A 24,153-nucleotide genomic window follows, 5' to 3' on the forward strand; every position below is an offset into this window, starting at 1 on the left:
GAGTTTTACGGCAAAAGCTCAACTCTGGGCTACGGAAGTTTCCGCATTAAATGGGCTTCCTTATTACACGCACCAAAAATCTGAGTACAGGAGCGTTCTTGCATTCAACTCTTTGTTCACTGCGACCGAAGCGGCCAGGCAATGAATCTGCGACCTCGTGCGCAGCTATGGGGCTCGAGAGCCGCAGCTTCGAGCTGAACAAGTGGCGCCGCTTGCGGCGCGGAGCGCTACTAATCAGTCGTTGCTGAGCGCGAGCGTGTAAAGCATGGCACCTCGAAAAAACGACTCAGAATTGCGGTCAAAAAAGAGTGGAACTGTCTACAACAACAGCTACAGAAACACTGCCGGTAAAGCTCCCAAAGATAAAATTTTATGAATTTCCTGGGAAGTTTTACGAGGAGGAGCGACGGGTGCGCATGGATCCGCGCCGTGCAACGGGCGAGGCAAACAACGACGCTGTTCAAATTTTTTTTACGTTTTTGTTGTTGTTGTTTTTTTGCTACCATTGGAAATTTACTCTTATCATTGGAACTTTGCCTTTTTTAGCCCCGAACCGGGCCTTTGGCAGCCAGTGAAGAACCAAACCAAACACAGCCAGGGCCGCGGCGTGTTTACACCACCCTCGGCATCCGGCCTTACATGTGCAGCTCGTTCCCACAATGTGCCTTGGGCGTGAAGACGACTGAGTAATAAAAAAAAAAAAATAACGAAAGAATGAGAGAGAGCGAATGAAATAACGATCGTTTTGCTTACCTGAAGCCGCACGTCGTAGTCGACGCTTTTCATTTAGGCGACACGCCTACCAACAACGTCGGAGGGGTCCGCTGCACTCATAATTTCTTCTCTAACGCCGTCAACATGATTGCTGGCGTTAAAGATCACTGCCGCGGAGCAAACTGCTTCGTTTGAAATACTGTTCCACGCTTTCAATTTTGCGAAATGCTCAAAATAAAACGCGCTGCTAGTTTTGCACGGCCATTTTTCCCGTAGGCCGGCGTTGTGCGCGGCAGAAGCGGGGAGAGCGCCTGCAACAAGTCGCGATGTGTTTACGCGCACGGCCGCTACTCGCGGTGCTGGTTGTTCTAGAGTAGCAGCACCACCATACCAGCTCTCGAGCCCCGTTAACACGCAGAAAGGACATTCTGCATCTTAGTTGGGGCCTTGCGTACGTCTTTATCCGTAAAGCTGGATGTTCAAGCCGCAAATACTTTTCCTTTTCCTGGGTTACATATTTTTTTTCTCTCTTTTTAATATGGGGTTTTACGTGCCAGGACCACGATTTGATTATGAGGCACGCCGTAATGGGGGGGGGGGGGGGGGGGGGGGGGGGGGGGGGTGTTACGATTCACTTAGAGCGGCCATGCCCGGACCACGGTGGAGTCACGTCACACAACAGAACAAAACGACTTCATTTCTGGCACTGCATAGGAGAAGCAACGAGTAAATCTGAGTACCTCTCTACGTTTTCGTCCTTAATTGCTTTCGCAATAAAAACTAGTTCAACCATTAGATTATCATCGCGGCTCAGAGCTTTCAGGCGTCCCCTTTATTATTTAGTTTCGCATTCGGGTAAGCAGACAGACACCCAATCAAAACTGCTCTAAAAGTTATGTTGCGAGGTCTCGCCCAAGCACCCTGCTACGATTCACTTAGAGCGGCCATGCCCGGACCACGTGCAAACGCATGGGAAACGGCGTGCCTAATGATCTCGCTCGTCAACTTGAACAGACGTGTCCGTCGCGAGGGTCAGAGATACGTCAGAGACGAAACCCGCCGTGCCGCCTTGCGACCATCTCGCCCCCGCTGGGGAGGTTCACCCTGCTACGGTCACCCACCCTCACTACTTCGTCTGGTTTGCCGTGTCCTGCAGTGGGGGCAGGAGCGGGGAAGATTGCCCGGATGGTGGAGGGTTTAAGAAAGCCAGCAAGCAGCCATGGGGAGAACACTTTTGCTTGGACCTAGCGTGCAGGTGCATGCACGCTGAACGTTTCTTGTTCGTTGTTCTTTGGAGCACACCGCTCACCCGTAACCTTGTATTAAACTTTTGTTATTTGTTTTTACGTCACCTCGTCTTCCCTGCCGGACCCTCTCCGATGGTCAACCTGGTTCGAGCTCCAAGCAGACGGTGTTGAAGGTTCACCAAACCCCGGCGCGTAACAGGGGGCTCCGAAATAATTTGGACCAGCCCACCTGGAGTTCTTTAACGTGCACCAATATCTAAGTATACGGGCGTTTTTGCATTTCGCCCCCATCGAAATGTGGCCGCCGTGGCCGGGATTCGATACCACGACCTCGTGCTTAGCAGCCCAACACCACGGAGTTTTCGCGTTCCCCAAACTATGGGAAGCACGCAAAATGGCTCAGGAAGGCTGCACCATGCACACCGGCACTTTTCGAGAGAAGTGACTTCTATCGCCGGCGTGCTTTAGAAGGCGTACGCGGGCAACGGGCCGCTGTCACGGTGCAGGACTTTCTTGAAGCGGCGTACACACGGCGCGGAAGAGTTGAAAAAGAGGAAGGAAAGAAAACGAAAAAAAAAAAAAAAAAAACGCTGAACGCCTAGCAACGGAGCGTCGTCTCGAGCTGCGTTGCATTTATCATGCGCGGCGAACGTCATGTTGCAGTTGCGTTTCTCACTATACGCTCACATGCATTCTGTCAAAAAAGAAAACAAGGAAAGAAAGGGGCGTACGTTTTTTGAATAAAAGAAAAAAAAAAAGGAACGCACGGATCGTATGCTGGCAACGGGCAACTACACGACCAGGCAGATGGCCGTCACTTTCACGCGCATTGTCAGAAGCAGCCAGCATGCAAGAATGTGTCATCGCGTCACCATGAACCAACGCCGCAGCCGCTGACGCGAATGCCGCAGTCGTCGACGCAGTGCGCAGCATCGCAGACTCTCTCCGCAAGCACGGCATGCGACTCGGCCGCCGCGGCCGAGATTTGATCCCGCGAACTCGTGGCAAAGCCACTAAGCAACCACGGCGGGTGTTCAAAAATTCTTCAGATAATGTTTGATTGTAAGAAATTCCACTTTCACATTTTGCGAGGGTGAAGTTTCCCAGCCTCTTACACGAGCGACACTACGTCCTCATATTTCTCCCTACGTTAAATTGCCGCTCGCACTCTGCATTGCTCTGTGATATCAACAAAATACCCAGCGTCACTTCGGCTGAGCACTACATTAAAAATACTTGAAGATACTTTTCGCGCTAGCGCTCCTTGCTTTTTAAAGTCATGGCCTACACAATGCCAGAGCGGCTGACGCCGAGAAGAACGATGGAGAGTCGAGTGTTGCTAGTTGCGGAACGCGGCATTCGCTCGCTAGCTTAATCAGACTAGGGCACTCAACAACCACGTCAGCGTAAGGAGCGGCTCCGCGGTTAACGAAATAGCGCGTGTATAGGGTTTCCCTACTACTTTCTGAACAATGTTTTGCGGGATTACCTTCCAACTGGATTGGATTGGGTTGGATTCTTTTTGCCAATGTGGCCTGACAAAGCGCTAGACGCGCATAGAAACGAGACACAAGTGCAATTTCCGGGAGATTTTCCTGTCAACCGTACAACCGGAAGAAATGGTCCAAATCCGGGAGTCTCCCGGGTAATCCGGGACACTTGGCAGGTATATGCATAAGAAGCCAACAAACAATGACACCAAGGACAGCATAGGGGAAATTACTTGTAGTTCTTAACTGAATTAAAGAAATTATAAATATATGGAAATGAAAGTGGATGAAAAAAAAAAAACCAACTTGCCGCAGGTGGGATACGAACCCACGTCTTCCCATTAGGGCCGACCCACATTGAGCGAACCTGACGAACTTTTGGCGGCGAGCGCCGCCGCGGCGAGACAGCGGCGTGCGCCTTCGTCGTGCTGCTCACACATGCAGCGAAAGAGTGCAACATTGCATAGTAATCATTTACCTGTTTCGCGTCATAGCAAATTATTAAATTGTAGTCATGTAATGTTTCTTTTTTCTTGTTCTTGTTTTTTCACGCATTTTAGTAGCGACTCGTCTGTACTACCTGACGGTGCTAAAAGAAGGGGCAGAATAATAAAAATAGATATATTCAACACAGAGACATAACATAGCCATCGTGGCGAATAAACACCAACGGCTCTTGCCGAGAGTCACCGGTATTCCAGGTATTCCAGTACACGTCTGCGCAGTTAAACTGAGTGTCCCAGGATATACTTTTCGAGGAGCACATATACAGGTGCACTGCAACTCTGCTACACGTGACCGTCTCTTATATGGCCCTAAACAGAAACAACTAGCGGACAAGTAAGTCAATTTAGCAAGTTAGTAAAATCTACCTTTTAAGGTAAAAGGAACGCTGAACCCTCTTCATATATCTATATATACCCGAGCGCATGCGCGCTTGTCAAACAGCGGCAGTCGTCGCGCCGGTCATGTCGACGCCTGCAATTCTATCAGCAAGATCTGTCGGGCAGCCAAATTTCACTTCATTCCGCTTCGAGACGGCGCAATGATGCAACGCGGCAGAGGAAAGTGTCGCGCGTGGGCAGGACAATATGCCGACTGCGCTTTACACATTAAAAAAGAAGAGAGAGACATTAAGAGCAAAAGAGGGAGTGAGCAATTTAAAGGATATTAAGATTAGCTATATTAGTAAATTACGCTTCTGAAACAGCAAGGCTCCGACACTGCGACAGTAGGCTCGCATGGTAAGCCAAAAAAAGAAGGCAAGAACAGAAGACGGATGGCGACGCAGTCCTAAAGTTTTTGCCGGAACTCGAAGTGATGACGTCATGGATTTCTATATCGTCTACTATATAGTCGATTTGTTCTGTTGGCAAAGAAGTGCAAAAATAAATAAATATTGCCCTCCGAAGGAACACAAGAGACAACTTATACACCAAGTTTAGATAACTGTTTTTTCGACGCAGAAACGGACAAAATTCGAGAAAGTACTTTGGAAATGCGTGACCTCACAACGAATAGCCGGCGCTGAGGTTTCGGCGCGAGATTCGAGGAAAGGAAACTGTGGGTGTTCGTTTTCTCCCCTATAGTATAGCCAACCACCCTCTCCGCCTAATTAATGAAAGTAGGTCATTGACAGAATACTTTGCCTGTCTAAAACTGACCAAGTGTTGTTCCTTACCTTTAACTTCTTGTATACAGGCAACAACCGCACGCGGTTGCTTACAAGACTCTATGGCGTTTTTAAATGCCTTCTGCCGCTCACACTCAGGCTAACGCAGCGATGCGTAATTAAAGCACATTAAAAAGAAATGAAAAAGAAATGTGTGCGTGCGTTTGTATGTGCGCGCGCGCTTGGGGGGTTGCGCGAAGGACCGGCTACACACAGTGGTCTGTAAATAGGGCGCTCTTCGTTTCAGTGCTGATTGCAAACAGTTGCCACAGCGAAGCCACCGCCGCGTTCATCAAGAGGGGCCAAAATTAAACGGGGCTCTCATCCGAGCGAGTGGTCCCCAGTTGGCCCGTACACGCACAGCTCAAAGGGCACAGCGTCCGGCTTCGCCCGGCGATACTATCGCGCTCCGGTCGCGGCCCAAAGAAAACAAAACGGAGCTAGTTCAAGGTTACAGCGCCGTTCGCAGAGGAGGAACACACACACACACACAGGAGAAGCTTCGATTTCCTATTACAGAGGAGGGGGGGGGGGGGGGAATAAAAGAGAGAAATAGGAATGCTACTCAAAGTCGCGGACAAAATGAAGGTGCCCGGCGAACGCAAATGACGCATCCACTTGTCTGCCCCCAGCGAACGGTGCCAATAAAGGACAGGGGGAAAATTCAGGACACACAATTTTGCCCCGCTCGGCACATAGCAGCGCGCGACTAAAAGAGCGCGCGAGCGGCAGCGCGCGTGGAGGCACAGCAATCGGCGGCCGCGACAGAGCACCCCAAGGACGGCGCGAGGAAGAATGTGCGACACTGAAAATTAAAGGCCGCGCCCACAGCGCAAACTAATTACGCGCCAAAATTGGCGCGGCCCGCTTTCGTCGCGTTTTCACTACCCCGTGTGAGCATTTTTTTTTTTTTTCTTGCTTCCATTATTCTTTAGCCCGACATCGCGGCCTCTCGAAAGATTGGTTCGCACGCTCCGCGGCGACCAAGAGCGTTCGTTTCCTCGATTTTTTTACGTTCTTAAATATATATTTTTTCCTCAACTGTCGAAATCAATTCCTCCACTGAGGGCCCACCGTGGAGGATAACGACGATGCGGCACTGCCGCTTCGCGGTTCTCGGCTAAAACGTGATACAAAATCACCTCTCGTTGCTAATGGCAACTTGAGCCCGGAAACGTGTCCAATGCGCTGGCCCGGAGTCGCAAAATTGTCGCTAAAGCGCGGAAGTATCAGAGGGGAAGAGTGATCGTATCGGATGCGTAATCTGAATCAAAAGTCACCAGTAAAGTTAAAGAACAAAAACAACTTCGAACTTTGTGCGCTATTCAACGTAGAAGCACTCTAATCAACATAGAAGTTCTTTGTTAGCAGAACACGGTGCTGTCATTCAACTGCGTTTACTGAGGTCATATAAACGCAGTCAGTGACCAGCGCTCTGTGTTCCCTCTAATTGTAGTCTCAAAAGGTGCGCTAAGTGGATAAATAAAACAAGAGGGGAAGGCAAGTCGCAGTTTCGTCCGAAACGCGAAGCATCGATTGCGTTAGCAAATTAGTAGATAGCTATAAGAAGTATAGTAGTTTTATCGGCCGTAAACATTCGCTTACTATAACTAAATGAACAAGCATGATGTCACACGCGCACAAGCAAACATGAACACATCTCCCTGGATGACAGCGCCCACTCACTGTCAGAACGCTAGAGTGAGGAAGCGCGGCTGCAGCAGCGAGCGAATTGACCTTCGTGCTGCCTCTCCCTTCAACACGAACTAAGCGGCGAGAACACAGCGCACAAAAAGCTATCAGGACTCGGCGCACTCTCTCCCCCTCGCAGATAGCTTTCAAAATAGGGCCCGCCGAAGTAGACCCCCCCCCCCCCCCCCGGTGCCTTGCGCGCGATGAAAGACGGCGCGCTACCTCCCCACTTTCCTTCATTGCGCGCGCGCGAGATTGAGCCGCCACCATCATCGGCTCATCCTCGAACGCTTTCACTCGCACATACGGCGCGCGGAGACGATGTTATTGCCCTTGGACTGTATATGCGGAACATCACGGCGACAATCCACATGGGGTGTCCATAAAGCTATCGCAATAATTTGCCGGCTGTGCTTTACACACAAAAAGAAAAAAAAAAAGAATAATTAAAAGCAAAATAGGGAGAGAGTAAGTTAAAGGATATTAAGTTAAGCTATATTAGTAAAGTACGTACGTTTCTGAAACAGCAAGGCTCCTATATTGCGAGGTGGCTTGGTAAGCAAAAAAAAAAAAAATTGCCCTTCCACTATTGTGAAAGAGGGTACAAGTTGTGTTGACTCGTTTGTGGCACGAGCGCAAACCAAGGGCGCCAACGAGCCAGCTGCGGAAGACTTCCACTCCGTGAAGATGGTTAACCAGCGAAGCTGAAACGTGCGGCCCCGGTGTTTATCACTGCGTTAATCCTGAGGGTTCCTTAAAGTATTTCTGAATTATGAGGTTACACACACGTTCGGCTGCGACGGAGCGAACGACGTCACTGACGGTATGCCCACAGTCCGCCGTTGTCGCTTGCGTTGATGTCTCGAGTTTGCTCGGCGGCGTGGTTAGCAGACTTCGCCCGCCATTTCCGCTTGCGATTCTTCGAAATTAAATTGCTTAAAAAATTAAACCTCTCCATTACGTAAGAAAATGAATGGTTCATACATCCTTGAGCAATGGCTCATACCCCAGTAAACGCGACCTACCCATTCCGACCACAGAAGTGAAATTCTACGCTGGAATGATTAGCGGCAACGCAGCCGGCTGTGGACGACGACGAACGCGGGAGCAGTGGCACCGAGCGCGTGCCGAGCACTTGCCAACGAGTCAGCTGCGGAAGACGACGACAACGCTCGAGCAGCCGAGAGCAGCTGGTTTTTTATCGTTGCATCGCCGGCGCAGGCTAGCGTATACAAGCTTCGCTTGAAAACGAAAGAACGACACTGTCCTGAAGTTCTCGCAGGAACTTGAAGTGATGACGTCATGGATTTCGACATTATCTACTCGGGCCTAGAGTTGATTTGCATGATCTCAAAGAAATACAATGCATTGCTCTCCGAAGGAACAGAAGACTCAACCTACAGCAAGTTTCGGGAACTTTGGTCGGCGCAGAAACGGACAAAGCCCGCGCACCCTTGTTCTAAAGCAGCCAGCCAACCCCCCCCCCCCTCCCCCCCAGCAGCAGAGACGCCGTCAGATTTCCCGCGTGCAGGTTACGGGACTCGCGCTTGCAGCGCACATATCTTCATGTGACCAACTTTGCGTTGTGCAATGAAAACTATGTATCGCGTCAGCCAGCCAGAAAAGATAAGAAATGGCTCCTCCATTGTCAACCTCTGATCGCCCTCCGAGCAACGCCGAATAAGTTGAAGCGTCACGGAAGGATTATAGTTGGTGACAACCTAAGAATTACAAACCTTGCTCCACCCACGAAAACGCTTTGCACCTGCCGTTCACCCCTAACAGAGAGCCGAGCCAGCTGGAGTCCACTAATAGCTTAGTGACTTGTAAATAATGTGACTCTAATGTAAATGCAGGGCTAATTAAGAAATGAAAGATTTCGTTGTTTCAAACTAAAATAATAACTTTGGCTGAGCAAGGATATAAGGATCATCCATAAAATTTATCCTAGACATTCAAGTTTCTACACTTCACGGAGCCGGTGAGACCGACTGTGTATATCAGTGACAGGTCAAGAATGCACGGCAAGTGCTCCTCAAAGAAACATGCATACATGCACGCCAGCGAATCGCTTCGTCCTGGCCGTCCTGTCCTTCCTCATCCTTTGTGAACATGTCCCCGCATCCTCGGATGGCCGGACTGAGCACGCGCGGACACACGGGCGCTGCGCGTACTCCAGTCCAGCCGTGGCTGGGGAAGCATTTTGTGTGTCAAGACTGTCTCACATACAAGGGAGAAAAATATGCAGATCCCACCCACTGTGGGAATCGATGTCAGCGACGCTTTCTGTGCTGTTTGCGTTCATTGACGGTACTAAGTGGTGATGTTGACGGCATACGACAGCCGTAATGTGATGTTAAATGTTACCTTGCCTGCACCACTTGCGTTCGTCTACGTAGTACACAGCACACAGATAGACGTGTCATTCATTCAACTCATTCCTTTACTGAAAAGAGCCCAAATGAGCAATGCTTTATGACAACGTATTCACTTTGTCTCGTGTCATGTTAGGTGAACTACCACGAGCGCAGAGGGCTACACTCTAAGAAGAAAGGGAGGAAAGGGGGTATCGAAGTTACTCCTTTAGGGGAGGAAATGATCTGTCACAACCATTCCTCCCTTTAGGGGGTAAGTGAGAGGGGATGAACTGTTACTCCCCATGCGGAGGACTAACAGTTGCTCTTTTCCGATGCTCCTCAAGGGAGTAACGGTTATTCTTTCTGATGCTCCTCGAAGATGGAATTAATTAAATTAGCCATTTATACGCTGATAAAAAACATGACTGGGCTGAAATAAAAAAAACGCGCCGGCCAGTAGGATTCGAACTCACGTCCTCTCGCTCACAAGTCGGGTACCCTAACCACTTCACCATGGCAGCTCGGTTCCAGCGTGACGTTGGCAGGTCACAGCGTAATAAGCAATAGATGCGCCGACGTTGCGCGAAAATATGTCGGAAATGTGCTCCATGCGGTTCTCCCTTTAGGTAAGTGCGTCGCCGTCAAAGTACTCGCTTAATGACCGTCTTAATGCTGGCAGTGGTGCTTCTTTGGAGCGTGCGTACACTTTGTATTAATCTCGTGCACCACGTGTTTTCGTTGAGCATAACATCAAAGATCGGACAAAGACGTGATTACATCGGAATTTTTTACGGGCGCACTTGGCGATAGGCAAGATGGGGCAACGGGACTGCTGCATTCATGGCGCGTTTTTGCAGACTTCGTTGCGGCGCAATCACGATTTGCTTTTTATTCATTTGTATTTTTTTTTTGTCGCGCACAGAGGGCGAAAAAAGAAAAGAAGCGTACACTATCACTTATTTTCAGAATCACGGACAGCTGAAACCACACGCCTGGTGATCATTCCATCACGCATTTTTATTTCGCATCCCTCTTTCGGGTGTCCTAAGGTAAGGACAACGATTCAAATGCGAATTAGCGGCCATGTAAGCTCCGCTACGGACTTTATGACGGTGAAAGACGCGGCCGTAAAATGGCAAGCGCGTTAAATAGAAAACCCAGTACCATAGTTGTACACAAAGGAACGGTCGAGGCAAAGCAGTCACCAAGCGCAAAGTCTAAACTGAAGGCGAGAAGAGAAACAAATGCAAAGTCGATACGGCTGGCAATTTCTTCCATAGAGCTACGCTATGGAAAGGTGTGGCATGAAGACCATGGATATTGCGTGCGAAACTGGCAGAATAACGTCAGCTATACAGCGCGTATGCAGAGGCGCCTGCGAGCCGACCATCCACGATCGGCAGCAACTGAGACACAGTCTGTGGTGGACCTCGCTTCTTTATGTTCCTCGCAGGTTTTGTCTGTGCCGGCGGTGACGTGAATTCCGTCATAGGTTCTGGCAGGAAGTTGGTGGAAGGCCCTGCCGCAAAGCGCCCTTGCGCAAAAAAAAAAAAGAAGCAATAATGAGCAACAAAGGCAGAGAGAGGGCTGTGTCGGAAATGAGCCGCAGTTCTCTCAAGCGCATGGCGACGGCGATAGCGATTGCAGTCAGTCGCGTTCACAAGCGCCGTTCGGGGAAACGAATGCTGTGGAGACAAGTACACACGGCTCTCATCGCCGGAATCTGGGCTGACAACGCAGGTCCGGATGTATATCGCGGAAAAAATATGATGGGAAATAAAAGAGAACCAAAAAGGTGTGTGCGGATCGCCGCGAGCCGGAAGTCTCACGCGGTTCCAATTTTCTCTTTTGTCACAGACAAGCATTCGGCTCCTTTCGGCAGCTCTTCCGGCTGGGATTTGGGGCGGCTGGAGGATAAGGGATCTCGATAAGACCAGTCGAAAATAATGTAGGACTAGGGGCTCCAACAATAGAACAAACCTAAGTCCGACGCCCACCGTGCAAGAGACAAAACTTCCGCATCTGTAGCAAACGTTATCTTTAAAGTGTTGAGAACGACAGAGAATGAAGCTAAATAATGTCATGGCTACATGCACACAAATTAAGAATCCAGGCACCTTTCTGATTGTGCTCACCTGTTTCCTACAGGCGGGCACTTAACGGGGAAAGAAAATGGCTGGAAGCGCGTGCCTTCACGATAGTCTTTGTACAAAAGTACGCAGGTCACTGTGCACCGCGCAAGGGCCGACTCCGTGCCCTTGTGCATACGAGCTACTCAAATTCAGAGCAAAGTCTAAACGCTCAAAGAAGATTTAGGCCTGTAATTTCGGCTGAAATGACTTAATCTGAGGGGAGCTACAGCCATAGACATTTGCCGCTCACGCCGTTGTCTTCTAATTCAACCGACATCAGATAGGCTAATCTTGAAGTGTAACGGTATACTATACATGGCGATAAATAGGAGAAAAACGTGATACTGCCTTACAAGGAGGGAATTACTAAGTCAAAACTACGCGCAAAGTTCTCAGCACGCGAAAATATGCGTCTCACGTATACCACGCAATACTCTTATGCATGCCAAGGCATCGGCACCAAACAAACAAAAACAAGTGTTCAATTTTACGTAAGACAAAAATCGTGCGCGCAAAAAAAAAAAAAATAACAACCATAAGAAGGAACAAAAAGGATTTCGGCCACCAGAGGGTGTAGAGGAGTACGACATCAGCGCCATCTCGAATGCAGTTAATCGCGCATGCGCGCTACAACCCGTAACCGGCAACGGTCTGATATATAATTCCCTAATGCTACACGCGCGCGGACCCGTATTCACGATCCAAGGCTGTCCCGGGCCAATCGATAAAGTACCACAGAGAAAAAAAAAAAAAAAAAGCACACACACACAACATAGAGCAGTCACTTCAGGAACGCTGACGGGGGGGGGGGGGTCTATGCGTCGTCTACCTCGCACGACGACGCACCGCACGGTAAGAGGGAGGTGCGGCACAGAGTCCCGGACCCCGGAGCGCGCACGCCCACGGGCGCGAAAATGAGCCCAGCCACAACCCCCCCTGGCAAACAAACAACCCCCTTCGCCACAAGGTAGCGAGCACCCCCCCCCCCCCCCCCCCCAAGGACGCCGCTGTTCGCGCTCCGGACGCACGCGCGCGCGAGCGCCTTTTGCCGGCACACACAGCGGGGGATAAACGGATTATCCCCGCGAAGAGCTCGCCGCCGCCGCGCATTAGGCGCCGCTCAAAAATCCCGCCACCGCCGCGGCTGGGTTTCTCAGCCCGAAACCGCGGGGCCCGGCGGGGGGGTTAGAGAGCCCAACGTTGGACACAGTCTGCAATTTCCCACGGTCATCTCCGACGCCCTGCATACACCTCAGCAGCACTCGCGGCGAGTCGCTATATTTAGTCGCCAACGCATAAAGTATAACCAATTCCATGCACACCGACTCCCTAAGAAAGCATCGATCGCGACCGTCTTGACGGTTTCTGGCTGCGAGAAAAGTTTTTAAAAAGTAAGGAGGAGATGAAGCGGAAAAAAGAATTAGCGCCGACGTACTTGCGTAACACAGGGCGCTTAGACGGAAGCAGCCTCACTCGACACTGCTACCAAGCAGGCACAGGATGCCAAACGAGCTGCAGTAAAAATTTGCCAATGGAAACTTCACGGAGAAGACACTGGTAGTGGTCTGTTTTTCAATACCTCCGCAGCAGAGGCAGCTATAGCTAGTGCTAACCACAATCTCAAAGCACAGTCGAGACATTCTCGCCTCTTCCCTTCTCCGCAGGCGCTGTACGATGGGCTTGAAATGTCCCGGCCAACTGGCCCAACTTGCTTCGCGGCACATTTCACGAGGCGCTCATCGTTTCACGGGAATCCTCGAGTTGTTGGTGCTGCGCTATTCGTGCGCTGCGCGCGACTGGGAGCGTGTGACATCGTCTCGTTAGCGAGTCGAGGGGCTTCCTCGAGAAGCAAGGGTTCGCGGGTATTTGTTCGAATTGGCAGCTGTTTTCGTGGCGTCCGCCGGCGTAGTGCATTACAGACACGATCTTCACGGTGTGACCTACTCATTGCAAGCGGGTTTGCACGCGCATCGTCAAACCTGGTGAGGTGCTTCCTTGGCTATCCACACGAGAACTGTGACTTGTTACGCCTGTGCCAACGGGAGATCAGCCCACATGGACCTACACCTCTAAGTGCACTACCCCAAGGGGTTGCCCACTCAACGCTCCCGAGGGCACGTGACGACGTGTGCTATTTAACTGACAGTACAGGCGGCCGTGGTAGCCCTTTTGCCCTTATTGACGCTTGACCGGCTTCTCTCCGCATCCGTCGCAAATCACGCGCCTTGAATAAAGAACACGTGCAGCACACAGCCCTTTCACACGCACTCAAGCGGCTCTGGGTTGCTACTGACGCGTAAAACGAACGCAGAGTAAACCGGCGTAAAACTAGCGGCAATTCTCCCGGTCAGCACTACACGTACAAGTATACGGCGGCGCGAGGCTACATGTCTATTGAGCGCACGTGTTACGACGACGAGACTCCGCGGACACATCCAGACGAGAGCACCCAAAAAGAACAGCTGTAGCCATAAAAACATTCTTTCGCTGCTGTTTGTTGAAATACGAGGTTGACGGAAGCTAGCGTAATAGCAGCCGGCTTTCTCTCCGAGTGGCAGTGCGGCCGCGGTGCCGCAGTGTATCAAATGGCGAGCGCTCGGCCGACTAAATTCGTGGTTCCTCGGGCAACTGTGGCTGTGCTATAGATCCGCTTTTTCAGTGCTTCTTTGTTTTATTTCGCTTTGTTCTTTTCACTCGTAAGTCGGTTATCCAAGCGTAATAACGTAAATGACCGACCCTTTAAAAGCAGAAAGGAGAATATAATCCTTCGATTCACCTCTAGCTCATCTCAGGACAAAATGTTTGCTCAACACAGTTTGGGGGGTGGGGCCGGTTGAACAATGTAAACACTGTGCGCGCAACTTGCAACAAATTTTCCTTCAAATTAAGTTTCCTTTATTTCAATATTCGAAGGCATATATAGAAAGAGCCCAAATTCGACACTCCAATATAGCATCGCATGACATGTGACAGACTGTTCACGCAGGACTCAAGCACAGGCAGCGGGAGCGAGGCAATGCGGAAACGTTTTTTTCGTGCGTGCACTGCATTATGCGGGCTAAACGCGAAAACGAGAAATGCTACGGGTGCATCGCGCCGAGCTCGCACACCATTATTGTAGTACCTGCGCGTAAAGCATGCCAAATGTAACTTACTTCACGAACTGAGGCGGAGCAACCGGGGTAAATTTAATATATATACAGGCTTTTTTTTTTATCGATCGCCAGCAAACAATATCGGCGACAAGATCGCTGTTCATTTTACGGTAGCGGCCGAAGGCGCCGCAAAGCCCGAAACTCGGGAGCACCAGTTTCGCAGTATTGGCATATATAGCCCGCGCGCGCCGGCCAGCCGGAGCGTAAAGAAAGCACCGAGCGCGCGCAAAAATGATTCAAATTCGCACGAGACGGCAGCAGCCAAGAATTCGACGTCCCGTTCGTCTTTTTTCTTTCTCTTTTTTTGCCTCAATCGGTATGCATCTACCCGATGGCTGTAGCAATGTAAGTCTTCTTCGTTGCCGCACAATACGTGAACTTCATGTAGTGAGCGCTCGTGCAGCTGTGAACGGGCAGGACCGGACGAACATGTTTGCGTTGGGCCACGCTAGTTAGCGATGCGCATTACAAGAGGCGAGAAGAAATGTGAATTAACGCGAAGTGCAAGTTATTACTAATTATTATTATTTCGTCGTTGCATTCTGTTGTAGTAGAGGACGAAATCTGCTTGTGTGTCGACGTTTTTGGTTTTACTGGAACAGTTTTTACTGCGCTGCCGTTGCTACACTTCCAATTCCCAACTAAACTATAGGACGAGGCTTTCGCTCGAAGTTAAGTCCGATTCTCTCGTTTAAATACACGTATGCTATCAATAAGCAACAGCTGAACAGACTTCAATGAATGTCTATTTGGCTTGGTTATGCAAAGACTATGCACACAGTGTTTCATTAATGCACGCTTCCGCGTTTAGTAAGCTTCTCTATAACGTGCTAATCTGGCCTTCCTTTGCTCCGGTGTTTCAGAAGCCAACTTTGTCTTTGCTCGACATTTCGCAGCCTGCCATCTAGCTACATCTACTGGATAATTGGATTCAGCCTGTCGCTTGCGCTGAAGCGCACGCACAGACAGACCAGCCGGCGCTCCATCCATGGCGAGACTGAGGGACCATGGCGCCGGCGAAGCAGCTGTTAAACACTCGTCTAATCACGTGGTACCGCAGCGGCGAGGCACCGGGCGGCTTATTTCTATTTGCGCCCCCGTACAGCACTCGACCGCTGGCGCCGCGCTGCGCCGCTCGCGCGTACCACGTTTCTAGCCGCCGCCGTTGGAACGGAGGAGGCGTTGACGGAGAACACGCTGGGTTGGGGGTGACTAGCCTGCTGTTAGGGGATCGGTGGTATTCCTAAATAAACGCATCACTGTTTTGATGATCCAAATATAATCTCACTATCAGGGAGGGAGCAGTCTACCTGACTGGAGCAGTATTTTTTTATTTATTTGGGGTGTTGCTACGCTGCGCTCCGCAACACCCCAACGACCGCCGCTTCGCGTCGGCGCCCGGCACCACGGCTTCCGCCGTGGTGCCGGGGTTCAAACGACCGCGCTGGCAAACAGAGAGGAAAACAAAAGAAAAAGCGTGATATTAAGATTTAAAAAAAAAAAACCGAGCCAAGGCAGGATTCGAACCCGCGTACACATAATCCCGAAGCGAGCGCCGTAACCACTCGGCCATACAGCCACATTTGCAAAGACGGCAAGCATGCGAATCATATGATTGCGTTCGAGCGCCCTCGGCGAAAGCAACCACCTAAAAACGCGGTACGCGCGAGCGGCGCAGCGTGGCGCGAGCGGCGCAGCGTGGCGCCAGCGGTCGAGCGCTGTACGGGTGCGCAAATAGTAATACGCCACCGGGCGAGCGCAGCTGCGACGCCTCTCCGCAGCGGATCACGTGGCGTGACGTCACACCTGCCACAATTGAGCTCCGGCCGCTCAAGGTCATTGCGACACGATCAATGACCTTGCGAGAAATGGCGTAGTGGAGCTTTCGCTCTAAAACGTCAGCTTCAAAATGTCATCACGGCGTAACTTCACAGCCGCGAAAAGACGGTAAAGAGCGAGTCAGTCCATCCGTGCTCATGAATCTCCACCAACTAGCCCCCTTCATTGTTTTACTAAACGTCATTGGTGATACCTTTTCTAACCCCTTAGCCATTCCTAACTACGCCACACGTTCCCAAACAGGATCTCGATCCGTGTACACGAGTAGCGAGAGCGGAGGTGATTTTGCAGAAGCGTTCGTAGTGTAACGGCCGTTGACATATAGCGAAAACTACGAGCAGCAATTACTAAACATTGGAAACTACCTCCACACGACTGCTGACGCAAAAACTTCTGCACTGGCCGCTTTTGCAGTACAGTAATCGAGAAAACACGCAACCATGTAAACTTGCCTGCTTGTGCGCAAAAGCCCCGACATTAACAAAAACAAGAAACGCTTTATAATTGTATACGCGACCGAATACCAAGTTAAATCTATCACTTGCACTGGGGATTGTCATGCTCATGGTTGCAAAAATTTCTGAGCAGCTCGCCCGCTCGTCGTTTTTTGACGGTTATCCAACACGGCGGACCAAATCAGCAAAAATAAACAGAAATGCCTACAGGTAACGACTTATATGGCATGCACTCACCTTTTATTTAGTTTTTATGCAACATATAATTTTAAAGGTTATCAAACATTATTGATGATACTGATTGTCATTGAAAAATTGACTTTCCAGGTGTGTGTCCTTGCACCGACATGGAAAAGGAACAGCTGAACAACTTGAAAGTATATAAAAAAGATTAAAACTCCCAAAAGGCCTGAGGAAATCATGTAGACTGTGAAAACAGACTATGAAAAAAGAAAACACAGTACAAGAGAGGCTTTTGGGGACAATGGTGCTTATAGAAGTTCAAAAGGTGGAAATAAAAGCAAGCACTGACAGTTTTCTCGACGTGCTTGCGGGTTTGTGCCTGTTAATTTGTCAGTCTGCTGCATGTCGAGTCTGATTCATACCACCATAAAGCCTCTGCTCGCACAAAGTTAGCTAATTGGTTTCATGCAGTCCGCTATGCTTGTAGAACCAGTCATATTCACCACCTTAACATTGCTCCATTCAGTCTATGCTTGGACTGTTCAATTTTTATTAATTTTATTAGGGCAGTGGTACTCCAGAATAACCTGGGCTCACCGATATGAATAATTAGCATATTACATAGTCCAACAGTTCTTCACACATGCTATGTTATTACGTGTATTTTGTTATTTGTTGTATAGTGATTCATTGTCCGTATAGTAACCACCTTATTGTCTGCCAATGCAGTCTCACAAGGAGAGGGCAAAAAAAAATTGAATGAATGAAGTCTCACAAACACAGCCATTCGAAAAATACAACTAAATCAGGGACAAAAAGCAAACAGTCATCTTGCACGCTTGATAAGTTATTGAACTGAATGACAGCATCTGCGTCTGGTCATTAACCATCGAAAACACATCACTATGTAACTTTCTGCCGGCTTGGAAATCTTCAGCAACGTCCGCCATATTTGTCATTGGCCTGCTGTCCTCACGGTGGGGAGTGGGAAGGCGAGCGCATTGTGATATACCAGGAAACAGACAAACCATACCAGAAACAGTTTACCCCCAGAAAGCCCTTAGATCACAATTTTTTTTTTCTTAAGAGTGCGCACGCGCAAATAATATTGTGCGAAATCTGACGATCTAGAACAAGCGTATCAAATACACGACCCACTGGGCTTCTATAGAGTGTTTCAGCATAGCGTAATTGTTGCGACACCGCTTTCCTCCCAAGAATGCATACGTGGTCGGCGGAAGGCGGCTTCGGCCACGGTAGAATGATACCGCAACAATAAAATACTCCAACAGAGAGTTCTCGCTAAGTGTTTAAGGGCCCACTCCTCTCAGAGCATTGCATCCTTAAAAAAATAATAATAATAAATGCACACAGCCACACAACGGGAACACCCCTGTGCGTGCGCAAAACGCCGATGCCGGCAGTGGAAGATAGAATGCTGGCCTCGCTCTGGCTGCCGAGACAAGCGAGAGGAGCATGACGGTGCGTCCACTTGGCTTAGCTGTCGTTTTGCAGTCAAGCTGACTTCCCGTCGCTCAGTGTCTCTGGGAGACGCGCTCACGAAAAATGCGAAATCAACGTGTTTCTCTGCATTGCCTGAGAGAGCGTGAATAGTGAATTACGCATAGTTACGGATAGTATACAACACTCAGCTAAAGCTGTCCACATATCTTTGGCCCACCTGAGTGCTCACTCCCTTTCCCCCACTTATTGACCTTGATCTCAGGAAACTATCTCCCCTTCTGGCGAACGACTTAGAGAGCTAACACGTTTCTTTGGGCTAGCTTGTGCGACACTACAAGCGCGTGCAGCACGTACCAGATTGATACAGAGTAAGGAACGTAGTTGGGACCGCGCTGGCGTTTCAAAGTGCGGTGAGGAGGAGGGAGTTGCTGGATCAGCTCACCGGAAAGTGCCCCGGCGCTTGTTGCCCGGCGAAGGTAACGGTGGCACGGATGACGCTCCGCCGCCGGGACTCAGGTCGGCCGGTGGCAGCAGCTCCTGGCGGCGACCGCCGCCGCCGCTGCCGCCACCACCGGGCCCGTCGCGCGATGCCAGCGGGACGTGCCACTCTGTGAATGCCGACGGCTCGCCCTGGCTGCCGCTCGGGGTCTGGTCATCCGGGTCCGTGCCACCCTGCGCAGAAGAAAGACGCCGCCGCTGATGCTGCTGCACACAACTATACGAGACCGTCCCACCCGCGCGCGCCGAATTCGCTCGCTTATGTCTCGCAGCGCGTTTCAGGGCGAAATAAGGCCGACAAGCTATCCTTACAGAAGCAGGCTATTTTTGGTGGGAGTTATCTGAAAATACGCAATACATATTAATTAAATAAGGTCAGTTTTCTGTTATCAAATAAGGTCAGTTTCAGTTATCTCAATAAGGTCAGTTTTAACCATCCTGTGTCACTCACACATCCTGACGCTTAAGCCGCTCAAATGTGCCCTCCCCCTCGTCAGAAAATAAACGAAAGCAGCTTTATCCCTTTTGCATTGCCCTAATTTAAACTTAGCGCTGGTTCATCACGAACCATAACACCGAGTAGTGCGCTCACTGTATATTCGCAAGACTTCATACCACGTCTCCCCTACACCCCCCCCCCCCCCCCCGCCCTTTATCGTACTGCATCGTTCGAAATGGAAAGGAATGCAACTTGATGGAACGCTAGCCTATGTTATGGGAAAGAGGGAACAGAAAAAAAAAAGTATAATTATATCCTTGCGAGGATTCTTGCTGTACGGGCGAAATCCAACAGTGACTGCAGGACCCGCGTAGCGTTGGCTTGAGGCGGGGGTGAGATCGAGTGTCCATACGGTGGTACTATCGCGATGGAAAGAAACGCGAACAGCGGAGCGCATGGCCGAAGCATAACTGAAGGTATAGTGCGCGCCGTCCAGTCACCACCATTGACAGACGCGCATGTCCGGTTTGATTGCGCTGTGGGATGATGCACCCCCTGTACTGAGATATTTTTGTTTCTATTTTACTTCTCTTTAATTTGAAAACGATAAAAGGTGACGGCGCAGTAATGATGACAGCTCAAACTGTATTAACAGAAACAAAAATATCGCAGTGTAGGGGGTGCATCATCGCACAGCGCAATCAAACCGGACATGCGCGCCTGTCAATTGTGATGACTTGACGGCGCGCACTATATCTTCAGTTATGCTTCGGCCACGCGCTCCGCTGTTCGCGTTTCTTTCCATCGCGATAGTACATTAGCACACTCGAGCACAGGGTGGCCGCTGGAAGGCCACCACTATAAATGTGACGCAAATGCAGTAGCAGTTATATAATTGGTTATCCACAAACGCCAGTTACGGGGGCCGTATATCATATGTAACGATTCGTTTCATTTCCCATACATTACATAGTTCCTGGCCTTCGTCATTGGCGTATACAAAACCGAGCGTCCGCTACCGACGGAGTCGGCCACACAGCAAGACTGATGACGAGAAATGGATAGAATCGGAGGAAAAGAATCGAACCCCAACTGTCTCTCGCGGATGCAAGTGGCGTTCAGGCGGGTTCCGCTAAAGAAACCGAGCAGCAGCCGTCTTTCAACGGTCCAGATGTCCACAACAGAGTATACTCCTTTTCTCTAAGCATCCGCCTGTTCTTTGTCCTACGGAAGCGAGAACCACCACAGACATGCGGAGGCGTTCGGAAAGCACCGAGTCGTCACAGTTGGGTGCGTCACGTGAGCTCGCCGTAAAATGCGACCTGCTCTGGTGCGCCATGTGCTACCGCTGCTGTGAAGCCTTACGATGGCAGCCATGACAAGGTTCGACGCAGAGCGAACTTCTTGTGACGTCAGAAATTTCGCACAGCGCAGATACAGTGCTCCTACAAGGGAGCTCTGATAGTGTGATTTACCAGTCGTGTAAACCACATATCATATGTGCGTATGAAGGCTTCCTATATAGTATAGTGCAACTCGCATGACGCGCTGCTACCACCAGCCCCCTTCACGAGCGAGGCAGGCGCGAGTTTACGCGACGCCAAGCATACAAGCGTGCAATCAAATGATCGCTTGTATTATTTGAACCACAATACTATGCGACCCGAACTTATGGCTACGCATGGGAATGATGAAACGAAGCTTAGTAGGATATATATTTAGCAAAAGTTTTGATAGCGCGGTATAAGCGAACACACCGCAGACGACGCGCGTGTTTGACAGCTGTAGAAATGTCGTCTGGGCAACATTTTAAGTCCGGGAATAAAGGGAAGGAGCGTCCGCTTGGCGACAACTTGGGCGGCGCTAAATGACAAATGTCGTCGCGAGAACGACTCGGCGACGACGGCCGAGGTCCAAATACTCCGAACGGAAACGCGCCTGCTTCGGTCGCCAACGCTATCTCGTTTTCAGAAGGCGATAAGTAAACAAGGCAGCGAACGCAGGACAAAGGAGCCCCGGACAAAAGCTCCCTTCGCGACAGAGCAAACAGCGGCCCACTTCCAGAGAGTATTTAAATATTAACTACCGTAAGGAAGGTGACCTTCACTCCGTTCCACTTCGGCCTAAACTTTGCATCCAATTCAGGCCATTTTATCCGCCAGGGAACAAGGCGGAAAGACTGCTTCCGGCTGAAACTAGAGTTTGACAGACACGAGGCGAAATCAAGCTAAAGGAAATGCAGGCGAGCACAATGCACAAATCAGGCATGTAAAACGTCATGTAAACCAATAGAAAAAGAAAACCGACACTCTGAAAAAAAAAAAAAATGTTTATGTGTGTGGAAGGGGGGGGGGGGGGGTATAAGTAGATATCAATTCTACGGGGTTTTCGTACCAAAACCACGATTTGATTATAGGAGGCACGCCGTAGTGGGGGACTCCGGATTAATTATGACCACCTGGTGTTTGTTGACGTGCACCCAACGCACGGTACACAGGCGTTTCTAAATTTCGCCCCCATCGAAATGCGGCCGGAATTTCATCGAGCGACCTTGTGCTTAGCAGTGCAACGCCATACCAACTAAGCCACTACGGCGGGTCCTGCATGTATTCGAGAAAAGACGAAAACATACGCCCAGCCGAAAACTATAAACCCAAAAGAAAAACACATTAAACCTCATTTTGATCCAGCATCACATAAAAGTCGCATATATGCAACAAAATTAACAGTTTCATGCTGCAAAGAACTGAAATCTTTGTTTTGGGGACAAGGTCGTCCGTTCAATCTTCAGGCATACGGATTGAAAAATTCGTAAGGGAAAGGATTCGTCGCTTCAGGCGCAATATGACGACAGGAAAAACGACTGAAACCCGGTGACATTTCACGACGTTCTGTAGTGCGAAGCAATATGTAACACAAAATTTGTGACATTCTAATCACGTCACCCAATGCACAAAGTTCCGCACATATTACCGAAATGCAATGACAAAACCCGGCAAGTTTAGAGTTCCATAAAATCCGGGGAATATGAGGCATATTGCCCGGATATTATGGAACTCACTTGCCGTGTTGTATGTATATATGTATAGTAGATAGACATGCCTATACTATATACCAGAGCTGGACGATTATCATTCCTATTAATCGATTAATACTTTACGGTCATTCTTATTTATCGCGATTAAACGGGTGAGGTCACACAAAATAAAATCGGGCAAGCATCGGCGCCGACGCACCCACTTCGCTTGCATAAAGGGTCCCCTACCAGGTTTGGGCATTGAAAACAGGCAAGCGCGGCGCGTAGATCCCGCAGTGGAGTCAACCAGAGTCAAGGTCGCACGCACAAATGAGACGCACGGACTTTTTAATATAAATAGTGCAAAGATTAGCAACAGCAATACCGACATACGAGCGGAACGCAAGCCGAACACGCACAAAAAACACCGAGGAAATACCAAAACACATTGTGCGGCAGATTTCCAATCTCCCGTTGAATTATTTCACGCGTAATAGGAAGGTTTTATAAAGAACATTTCAATGCGTGCGGCGGCTGTGCTGCCACCTATTGGAGGCGAGGGCATACGGAGTCGCCATCTGTCGGAAGCTTGCGTAGTATGAGGGGTAACGCGGCGCGCTCCTCATAGGTTTGGCTGTCCCGGCGCGCAATAAAAAAAAAAAAAAAAAAAAAAAAAACACGCGGGAGCGCTCCTGGCCATTTCTGTAAGTATTCTCCAAACGAGGGACGTTTGTTACTGTAAAATTAATCATCTTGGGAAAACAGAAAGCGCAGAATAGTTTACAGGCGCTCTCTCTTTACCGAATACGTACAATGAACGTCCATTGCGCGCGGTCGCCGTGAAGGAGTCCCCAGAACCAGCTTCTTGCGTGAAAGGCAGGCAATCGCTCAGAGCAGACTTTGTGAAATATGTCCTTATAGTGCTCTGTCTGTATAACCAAATGGAGCATAACAGAATGAGCATAAAATAATGAAGCCTCAATGCAGCGATCGCACGGGTTCGTGGGTCGAGGTCAGTGGGTCGAGCTCGCCCCCAATAGTTCGGTCTTGCGGCCAATGGGAGGAGGCAGGGAAGGAATGTCACTCGCGGATCGACATTAGTCGAGGCATATAAGTTTTCTAGCCACCCTAATATAGTTGAAGCAATGAGGGAGAGTGTCTCTATGCTGGCACTGAAGCTCTGGCAGCATGACGATGCCCCATTCATGAACCACTTTGCAAACGATTGACAAGTTCAACTAGAATGTACAGACTATTGGAAGGCACCTGAGTGCATTAGACAAAAACCACCCACGCGCGCTACACTTCTAATCCAGCGGAACAAGTCGTCAAGCGAATACGCTAACTGCAAGTTGGACTTGTGGTTTCGACTGAGTGAGCTAATATGCTCTATACACAAGCGTACACTCGAGCGATGTGTAGCCCGCCCATTCAAATAGCACGTACGGTTTGTTTATTCTTTGAGTTCTATGTACGAAAATCCAGTTTCTATTCTATTTATGCTCAGGTACGTAAATCCATAAACCCGATTAAACAACTAATTACTCAATTACTATCTTCCTATTTAATAAGGTTAAAATTTTTAATCGATGCCCAGCCACAATATACACTGATATATGAGAGAAAGTATACAGCGTGGTGTTATGTCATCGTTTGTGGATCGTTTCGTTTTGTGCGTCCATACCTGTCGGGTGTAAGGTCGCGGCTTCGTGATTGTGGATGTTTAAGGATCCCGGACAGTCAAAATTACTCCACGGTGTCTGTTAAAGCGTGTGTGCTGCTGCATCGAGACGCTAAACC

At 49.6% G+C, this 24,153-nt stretch overlaps 1 protein-coding gene across 3 annotated transcripts in view; it reads right to left on the reverse strand.

The window, feature by feature from the left end:
• Positions 1–24,153, reverse strand: part of LOC119461783 (triple functional domain protein) — a 215,628-nt gene that overhangs the window by 88,935 nt on the left and 102,540 nt on the right. For all 3 annotated transcript variants that reach the window (XM_049667188.1, XM_049667182.1, XM_049667194.1), the window contains exon 36: positions 18,843–19,072. In XM_049667188.1, the coding sequence (XP_049523145.1) occupies positions 18,843–19,072 (230 nt within the window). The remainder of the gene's footprint in view (positions 1–18,842; positions 19,073–24,153) is intronic.

The sequence above is a fragment of the Dermacentor silvarum genome, chromosome 1, assembly GCF_013339745.2.
Source record: "Dermacentor silvarum isolate Dsil-2018 chromosome 1, BIME_Dsil_1.4, whole genome shotgun sequence".
NCBI lineage: Eukaryota > Metazoa > Arthropoda > Arachnida > Ixodida > Ixodidae > Dermacentor > Dermacentor silvarum.